General features: G+C 40.7%; 2 protein-coding genes across 2 annotated transcripts; both read right to left on the reverse strand.

Annotated features, from left to right (window-relative positions):
- Positions 1 to 396: 396 nt before the first annotated feature.
- On the reverse strand, positions 397 to 1338 carry LOC129339793 (olfactory receptor 10G6-like). The gene has a single exon (XM_054994372.1). It carries the CDS (start codon positions 1336 to 1338, stop codon positions 397 to 399), a length of 942 nt encoding a protein of 313 aa, XP_054850347.1.
- Positions 1339 to 7534: 6196 nt separating this feature from the next.
- On the reverse strand, positions 7535 to 8461 carry LOC129340227 (olfactory receptor 10G6-like). Its single transcript, XM_054994886.1, has one exon. The coding sequence runs from the start codon at positions 8459 to 8461 to the stop codon at positions 7535 to 7537; it is 927 nt and encodes a 308-aa protein (XP_054850861.1).
- Between the last annotated feature and the right edge of the window lie 1640 nt (positions 8462 to 10101).

Below are 10101 nucleotides of genomic sequence, written 5' to 3' on the forward strand. Positions count from 1 at the left end.
ACTATGTGGCCACTCAGTAAATATGCATGTTCTGTACTGGATAGGATGTTGCTCTGGCTCTAGGCAGGCTTCAGTCCAAATCTCCACTCAGCCGCTAAACTTGCTAGGGAACTTTGTTCCAGGCATTCTCTCTCAGTCTAACTTACCTCACAGTGTTGTTGTCAGGATAACAAGGAAGGATGCAAAACTGTGTACTACAATAAGCTCCTTAGAGAAATGACAGGATAAAAATAGAATAATAAGATTTTTGCCCCTTTTCTGGAACTAATACTTGCTACTCCCTAAATAGTGAGGTTTTCTTAATACTATTTCTATAAAGATTAAAAGACTTAAACCTCATACATTACTTCCTTCCTTGGCCTCTCAGCAAAAATGTTTTTAAGAAAATGATCTTTATTACCCAATGCACCATTGTGGTTTTCTATGGCAGAGCTTCCACAGGCCATCTTTCATTTCCTTGTTCCTCAGTGTATATATGAGGGGATTTAAGAAAGGGGTCACTGCTGTATAGAACATGGCTAAAACTCCGTCAAGAGAGTCCTGAGATGCTGGACGCAGGTAGTTGTAAACCACAGGGACATAATATATCACCACCAAGGTTACGTGGGCTGTGCAAGTGGAGAAGGCCCGGTGTCTTCCTTTAGAAGTGGGGATTCTCAGGATGGCAGAGACAATATATACATAGGATGTCAGAATCAAGAGGAAACATGTCATGGCCACAAATCCAATGTCAACCAAGGTCACCATCACGTTGAGGGATGTGTCTGCACAGGCCAGCTTTAGCACAGCTGGGATGTCACAGAAGATGAAGCTCACCTGGATCCCCCGGCCATATGGCAAGCGAAAAGTGAGTGATGTCTGTATCACAGAGTGTAGGGATCCTCCGAACCAAGTGCCAATGGCCAGACAGAAGCAAACTCGGTAGTTCATGAACGTTCTGTAGTGGAGTGGTTTGCAGATGGCCATGAAGCGGTCAAAGGCCATCACGGTATACAGGAAGCATTCTGTACAGCCCAAGAAGTGGAACAAGAAGAGTTGGGACACACAGCCTGCATAGGTGATAAGCCCATTTCCCTTTATCAGCCACATGATCAGTTTGGGCACCACCACAGAGGAGACCATCATATCCATGACAGACAGGTGGCAGAGGAACCAATACATTGGCTTGTGCAAATGAGATTCCAGCGCTACAACTAAAAGAATCAAGGTATTTCCAGAAAGAGTCAATATATACATGAGGAAGAAGAAGAAGAGCAGCAGGAATTTAAGTTTTTTGGGGTACATGAATCCTAAAAGTTCAAAGTTTTTAAGCACTGATGTTGTGTTTTCACACTCCATCCAAGCATCACTTTATTGCTGCCTGAAATCCAGTAGCAAAAGTCTCACCCAAACTCATTGTGTCAAATGATCACAGGATGACACATAATGATTTGAGCCAAGAGAAGAACTTATTTGTGCTCAGTTAATAATTATTTAGAATCAATTCCAGGATTGCTGGCATTTAGCTAATAATACATAGCAAATGATCAGATTCAGAGAGTGTCAAAGTAGAATCCCTATCCCTGAATTCACATCACTTGGTTATAAACTTCTCATGTTGACCATTTTGACTTGTCTATCGGCAGTAGTTCTGTATCCGTTACTATTCTCTAAGATGCTTTCAGGGAGAGAATAATACCAGTGTTCTATATCCCCCATTTCCTCTTTTTACCCGCTAGATCATCACATACAGGACAAGAGCCCCAAGAATTTTGATTCCAATCTATTGAAAATGTTGGATCCAAAAAGCTAATCAAAATATTAAAATTAGACTTTCAAGAATATGCCATTTCCTGTTCCATGCTTGAGACAGAAATTGTTATAAACTTCCTAATTTATAAATTTAGGATATGAACAGTTGGCAGTTGCACAATTTTATCCATTTTCAGTTGGAGCAGTCCACCTCGGAAGTTGTTGAACAAAGAAGCAGTTCCCTACAATAACTTTGATTCACACCTTTTATGGTAACTGCAAAACAGTCTGTGCTCAATCGATTCTGTCCTCACTGGCATACGTACAAAGTCAGATCTATATGTTTCAGTGGAAATGAGAACAGGTGCACCAGCTGAAGATCTTGGTAAGGACTACAATATATATAAACTTTAACACAGTCTTCATTGCTGCATTTCACGTCATGTTCAAAAATGTAAGTCCCGGCTGTACTTCTTTGTTCTGCCCCAAAATGTTAATTTATGAGTCAACATTTCCTTCTCTAAACCTTTCAGCAAGAGCTGACTTGGTCAATAACATGTAGGGTGTTCAACAGGAACTCCATTCAACCGGAATCTAACCAATTATTGAATACATGATGTGCTCTTAAAGAGCTGGCATTGTCCAAAGAAACCATTCATTTGATATAAATAACTCTATTCAAAGAGGTGAGTATTCGGTCTAAGAAAACAGGTTTTCCGATGAGTATTTTCTCTCTGGTTCTGATTAATATCTTTCACCTTCACCTTTATAATCACTTGTGTTTTGTGTGAATTGCCTTTACAAGTCTCTTCTACTTGCCATTTATTTCGAGCACCTTGGTTCAGAGGGACATGTGCTCATGAGATGGCATTTGTTGTTGAGTTAATGGCAAATTCCAGAAGGCCTCATTAAAAAGGTCTCTTCTTTTGGTAGAGCTCAAGGAAACCGTTCCAAAGTGCAATGGTGTCCCTTCCATTGGCACGTTTCAAATGGTCACACGACATTGAAAAACTGAACTGACCACTTGAACAAACCACAATGGGCCGAACTCCCATTTAGCATTGCAAACGCTTCCAAAGATCATTTGCAATGGGGAACTAAATCAGGTGTTCAGCTCACAATGTTTTCCTGTCTCTGTTTCTTTTCCATCCCTAGAGATGACACCAAGGACTGACTGTACATTCCTTCGAGTATACCCATGAGTGTTAATCAGCAATGAAGTACATGCAGCTAAAGACAAGACTTCTTTCTTAGGATGCAGTTGATATTAATCACATCATTTGCACAGAAATAATTAAACAAGTGATTAACTCTCATTAAAATCAATATGTTTTAGAAGGATTTCACTTTGTTTGGATCTAGATAGGACATATTAGGATGATTCACAAAATCACTGTAGTTTGGGTGGTTCCACTCATACTTGATAAACCAATTCCAAAAGATGGTGCCGGGGAACTGCTCCTCAGGCCCGTGTCCTTTCTGCTATGGGGCTGCACAGGTTCCATGTTATCCTCCTACTAAACAGTAGCCATTTCCACACACGTTGAATAATGCACTTTCAATGCACTTTCGCAATCCTTTTGAAGTGGATTTTTTGTTCCACACATGGAAAATCAGTTTCAAATGTTGGCCATTTCCACACACGTTGAATAATGCACTTTCAATGCACTTTTGCAATCCTTTTGAAGTGGATTTTTTGTTCCACACATGGAAAATCAGTTTCAAATGTTCACTAAAGAGTATTGAAAGTGGATTATCCAACGTGTGTGGAAGCAGCCGTTCACTAAAGAGTATTGAAAGTGGATTATCCAACGTGTGAGGAAGCAGCCTATATCTACTTGAAACCACAGGGAGAGATCATCTGTGGATTTGTAGAGAGGTGCCACCAACATGCAGATGATATTCCTTCTCCTTAACAGGAGGTCATAGGTGACGTGAAAGATCTCTGCCTGAGACCCTGGAGAGCTGCTGCCAGTCAGAGTAGACAATGCTGTCTTTGATGGACCAAGGGTCTGATCCATTGTAAGGCAGCTTCATGTATGTTCCTGTGTGTGCATGGTATCCATGCCCAGAAAGTGTGTTCTGTATGTCAGAATACCTGAATTCAGTGAAGCCAGAAGATTATTTTCTGCTGACTGGAAGGGCTGATGCCTAGGTACTTAGAATTTAAATAATAATTATAATATTTGATTTATATACTGCCCTTCAGTACAACTTAATGCCCACTTAGAGCAGTTTACAAAGTGCATTATGATTATCCTCACAACAATCACCCTTTGAGGTGGGTGAGGCTGAGAGTGCTCTGAGAGAGCTGTGACTGACCCAAAGTCACCCAGTTGGCTTCAAGTGGAGGAGTGGGGAATCAAAGCCAGTTCTCCACATTAGAGTTTTATTGGTCTTAACCACTACGCTAAATAGGCTTCCGATGGGCAATCTCCAGTTGATGGGCTCTCCTAACTTCCCTCATTTCTTAGGCTGGAGAGAGAAACAGTGGAGGGACAGAAACAATGTTGGGCTATGTGCTAACAGAGCCCTATGTCATTTTTGCCCCTTGCACTGCCCTTGAAGCTCCCAAGAATGCCAGGCCACCTCTTCACATTCTTAATCAGGCCTAATTAATCCAGAGGCTTCACTGCCACTCAAATATTAACAGTTATGAATGTCCCTGTTCACCTACCTGAGAAGGCTCTGAGAGTTAATCCTACTCCTATGCCAGTCCTAAGACCACTTTCCTAGGAGTAAGCCCTATTGAGCAGATCTGAGAGGGATTCTGAGTAGATCTACTTAGAATTGTTCTTTGTTGACAGCCTTGATGGACAGGTTCCAGCTCACCTTTCCTAGGGAACAACCAATGAGAGCAGGTGGAATACTGGACCAGTGACAGTTGAAAGTCTGTTGGAAGATCAATTAATGAAGTTACCAAATAAGAAGGTTTTGGAGCAAAGTTATAGCTGGCTGTTAATACTTGTTGTGATACATAGTAATCCTTCCCTGTTGAACCACAATCTATCTATTAGTTTTAAAATAATTCACTCCAGTGTTCTATGTTATAAATAAAAGGTATTCTTTGTTCTGATTAAACCTGGCTGGCGTGACATTGTTGGCTGAGGGGAAATAATACACACAAACAAATCTCAAATATTCTGGTCATGACTCACGACCAATTGGCCAAGTTTAAATAAATAGTGACAGCGTATTAGGGAAAGTTAACTCTGAGTTCATTTTCCCCAGTAGCCCTGGGAAGTAGCTGGATGAAGGGTAGTGGATTGAGGGAACTTGTCTGGTGAAGCCTCTGGAAAGAGAGGGGACTCTGTGTGGTTTTGGGTCAAGGCTCTCTGCCTGATTAATAGAGATCCGATAGAACTCAGGTTGTGGCTGCCCTTAACTGCTTGTGAAGCTCCCAACCTGTATAGTGAGGTTTATGGTAATGTGTAAGAAGGTCAGAAGAACATCTTACTAGGTTAGGTCCCTGCTGTCCCTGGTTTGAGGCACTGCCAAAACTTTTATTTTCTTTTTAAAATGACATGTTGAAAAAAGGCATTACATCAACATAATGCAATTATGCAAAACTTTGTTTTATTTCATAGCTGACATTATTCAGTCTAGTCCACCCAAAAAACACATTTTTGAATCAGCGTTTTATGAAAACAACTGGAGAAAATAAGCATACCAAAACAGAAATGGCAAGATTTTAAAAATGAACTGCTTGTATTTATAAAATCATAATTGTATAAATACAAGCAGTTAATTTTTATAATTATAAACAATTTTGAAGTTTTAACTATCAAATCAGTGTCTGTCCATCCATCTGTCCATCTGTCCATCCCTCCCTCCCCCCCCTCTCTCTCACTAAGTAAATATTTGACCTGTCTCGTTCTGAATAATTGAACTGAAAAACTTGGCTGAATTGTTTTATTAGTAAGGTGAATGAAAAGAACTATCTGAGCAATAAGAAAGAAAACATGCATGCCGCAAACAAAGGGGCTTGCAAGGAAGATATGAATTGCAATCTGGGGAGACGACTAAGAAACCACCCTAATTACTATATCGAATTGTTTAAAGCATTTCTCTCCCATTGCGCTCATGGTTTGAGGCCATACCACATTGTAAGATGCACTCAAATCTGCCCCAAAGAGTAGTAAGCAGAAGCTCTCAGAACACCTGAGTGACATACATGAAACACTACATACAGCATTGCCATAGAATAGAAGGAACATAACTGTAGAAGAATTTAGCTTTAATATACCTGTGTATTGGCCTAACTCTCTGTAACAGACCCAAGAAAGAGGCCCTTTGTCTTCATCTCTCTAGCCTTGCATTTTGGCCTGGGTTAGCTGTAAAGCTGAAAGCACATTCTAGAGATACTAAACAACTTGCCCATCCTGCCTGGTCTCTGCCAAGTCACAAGAGATACATTCAAACCTTGATAACAGGACTAGCTTTAGCTAAACTGTCTTCATTGTCTTCTTGAGAAAGATGAATAGCCAAGCATATGCTATATATTGGGGTACTTGTTTATGCTGATGGTAACAGATCGAAGACTAACAATGGATTCTTGTAGCGTTAAGGGATGGGAACAGGCAAACTGAAGGCCTTGAGGATGACACACAGCTACCAGATAGTTACTTTATTGACACTACAGGTGCCAGAAAAGGACTGTTTGTTCTTTGAAATGATGAACAACTTTTGCAAGTGTTAATTGAGTAAGGGGACAATTCCTAATTATGCCAAACCAATGAAATGATGTTAGGACATATGTACACATAACAAACTTGACCAGTAACTTATTGAATGTATAATTTCTGCTAATGAACCAAAGGTGATAAAAAGTTCATGTAGTGGCTTTGAAACCCTGAAAAGCACTTGGGTTCTGAGGGGCCTTACAGTCTCTATCCACTCTCTTCCGTCTATTCGAATAAACCAGTAAGTTTTACCCTTGTCACTGGACTCTGCCGTCTGCTGTTTTTCTGAGTCTGGCCTAAAAGCAGTACAGGACACGTGTTTGCGTGTAACAAAATGATTTAAAACCTAACAAAATCAGCTTGAAGAAGCATTATAATATACATTTCAAACATCAACATTCATAAAGTAAAAAGAAAAATCAGAAAAGTAACAGCAGATGGATATAAAATGCAGCAAATTGCTTCCAAATTCTTGCTTACAAGATGGGAAATTCTAACTTAAAAGATGGGAAACACAAGAAGAAGGCACACTCACAGGTGTTCTCCAGAAACTCATTACAGAGCCCCAAGGCTATTGAATAACTTGTTCCTTTTTATCTGCCAGCTAATCACACCTTCCATCTAATGTCCTTTGACAAAACTACTCTGAATAGGTTCTTTTACAGATTTGAAAAGAGAAGCCGTACAGATAAAATGTTTTTCTTAGGAATCCAGATCCCAGGCTGTGATGGCATTTCAGTGCCATTACACTGAATAGTGTCAGAACAAGTGGTACAACACTGGTGGGGAATATGTTCCAGATTAACTATTCCAACATGCCCATTACATGGTGAAACCCAAAATGTATTTCAACTGACTTATGAACATGTTGGAAAGAAGACAGTGTTGTATAGCCCAATCTCGTCAGATCTCGAAAGTTAAGCAGGGTCAGTACTTGGATGGGCAATCACCAAGGAAGACTCTGCAGAGGCAGGCCCTGGCAAACCACCTCTGCTTCTCACTTGCCTTGAAAGCCCCCTGCTGAGGTCTACTCTCCATAAGTTGGTTGCTACTTGACAGCATGTACACATACACACATGACCATGTTAAATTAAAATGACAATTTTGAGCGAGCCACCTGTTTATGCTGGACTTTTACGCCACTGTTTCACTACAGCAAGCTTAATGTCCTTGTTCCTAAGTGTGTATATGACAGGATTCAGAAATGGAGTTACAGTGGTATACAGCATACATACCACCCCATCCATTGAGTCCTGAGAAGCTGGTCTCAGATAATGGAAAACCACAGGTATGTAATATATCCCCACCACTGTAATGTGAGCTGTGCAAGTAGAGAAGGCCCGGCGACGCCCTTCACTGCTTTTGATCCTCAAAATGGCTGCCACAATATAAACATAAGAGGTCAGAATGAGGAGGAAGCAGGTCATGGCCACCAGGCCAATGTCAACCAAGGTCACCATCTCATTGAGTCTTGTGTCAGCACAAGCCAACTTCAGCACAGCCGGGATGTCACAGAAGATGTAGTCCACAAGGTTTCTTTGGCCAAAGGGCAAGCGAAAAGTGAGGATTGTCTCTGCCATTGAGTTCAAGCAGCCTCCAATTACTGTACCCAAGGAGAGGATGAGGCAGGTTCTCCAATTCATGATATTGCTGTACTGCAGGGGCTTGCATATAGCAATGAAGCGGTCATAAGCCATCAGGGTGTAAAGGAGACTTTCTGCACATCCGATGAAGTGGAACAGGAATAACTGAGTCATACATTCGCCCAAAGAAATGATTTTTCCACCAGGGGTAAACCCGGCAATGGCTTTGGGAACCACAACAGAGGAGAAAGCCATGTCCAGGATGGACAAATGACATAGGAACCAGTACATGGGCTTGTGCAACTGGGAGCTAGACACCACCACCCAGAGAATCAGGGAGTTTCCGGAGAGAGTCAATATGTACATAAACAACAAGAAGAGCAACAATGGAACCTTCAGTTCTTTGGGGTATTGCAACCCAGCGAGGATAAATTCTGTTGGTGCTGTTTGATTTGGACACTCCATGAGTGGAATTTTTATTTCAGGAAGATAATTTCCAGTTATTCTTTGAGTTAGCCATGGAATGAATGAAAAATATATTGCTGCATCAACCAGTGTTATTGTTGGAGTGTGAGGGACATGACATCAGCAAGGATGTAGCACTGTCAGCTGATGGTGTGCAGGGAGGGATAAGACCGGTTCTTCCCCTCACCAGATAACTCAGTTTTGACCCACTTCAATTAAATGCCCCGTGGTAGTAGATCCTCACTGATACATATTGGTATTGTGTATTTTCATTCTCTGACCATCTCATTATCATATGGAAACAATTAAGTTGAGAAGGATTAGCTGCTTTGTTTCTTTTTCCACTGTTTGGCTGGAGGGGGATGTGGAATGGTATGGTATAGCCCGATCTCATCAGATCCAGGAAGCTAAGCAGGGTCGGTACTTGGATGGGGGACCACCAAGGAAGAGAAAGGCAATGGCAAAACAACTTTTCTTCTCATTTAGCTTGAAGACTCCTTGCTGAGATTGACATGAGTCAGTTGCAACTTGATGGCACATTCATACATACATATGGTTGGAGGAAGGTATCAGGGAAAACTTCTAATTCCAGTGCAGGATTACTGTCCCTACCTTCAGGTCTTTACATGCCCCAATAAGTCATGTTTGCATGATTGCCTGTGAGGATTTCAGTCTAATTGTCAAAGAACTGATGATTGGTACTGATTTGGGTGAATATTAATGGATGTTTATTAACTCAGGGAGTCTAATACATGTCACATTTCTCATTCAGCCAAAAGCTTGTTCCACAATTTAGGAACTGAAGAAGATATTGCTCAGAATTCTAGAACAACACCATGCACAGAACTAATGTTGCGCTGATCTCCTTTCCCTTCCACATATATGTTTACTTGAGTCCCAACACATTTGTAACATTTGTAATGAACTTGAGAATCCAGAAATTCTAATTAGTAGATCTTTTGCATAAACTCCCTAGACTTCAATGATTTCTAAAAGCTGGGTAAATAATACCCACTGATAAACCATCAACTAGAAAAACTTACCAACTGACATCTTACTAGACTTGCATAATTTTTTTGATGTGATCTGACTTTTCAAAGGTCTTTCCAGCTTCTGAGTTTAGGAAGAGCTATATAATTAACCTTTTCTCCTCATTTAAGACAGATATTCAAGCTCTTTCTCAAGAATGATAGGGAAACAATTGCTTCAACATAATGAAATGCCAGCTGCAGAATTTCTAATGATCTTGCCTGTAAGGGTCCACAGAAGTTGTTGATGGATGTTAGAAAAGGTTCAGGGTGTCCAATGTTAGCAGAGACTCACAGAAGTTTCCCTGATATTTGCTAGCTTATTATAATTGCTGTTCATTCTACTTCAATAAACTCACCAAAAGTTTCGTCAATCGAAGATTTGGCTGCTTAATAAGAGTAGTATAATTCAAGGTGCCCCAAACACAGCTTCAACTAGATCTAGCCTTTGCAAGTGTTTTTCTTTTAGAAGGTTCTGAGATCAAGATTTTCTTCTCCAGATGTTAGACTTGAAGCAACATTAGTACGCCTTCGTCAATCTAAAGGTTAACAAATGTTTGATATTGTGGGCCAGAACACCCTTGGCCAGACGTTTTCCTCCCATTCTTGCTT

The sequence above is a fragment of the Eublepharis macularius genome, chromosome 12 (genome assembly GCF_028583425.1).
Source record: "Eublepharis macularius isolate TG4126 chromosome 12, MPM_Emac_v1.0, whole genome shotgun sequence".
Lineage (NCBI taxonomy): Eukaryota > Metazoa > Chordata > Lepidosauria > Squamata > Eublepharidae > Eublepharis > Eublepharis macularius.

What these genes read in the sequence shown, in the direction of transcription:
- LOC129339793 (XM_054994372.1), bottom strand. Translation starts at nt 1,338, where the DNA reads ATGGAGTGTGAAAACACAACATCAGTGCTTAAAAACTTTGAACTTTTA.
- LOC129340227 (XM_054994886.1), bottom strand. Translation starts at nt 8,461, where the DNA reads ATGGAGTGTCCAAATCAAACAGCACCAACAGAATTTATCCTCGCTGGG.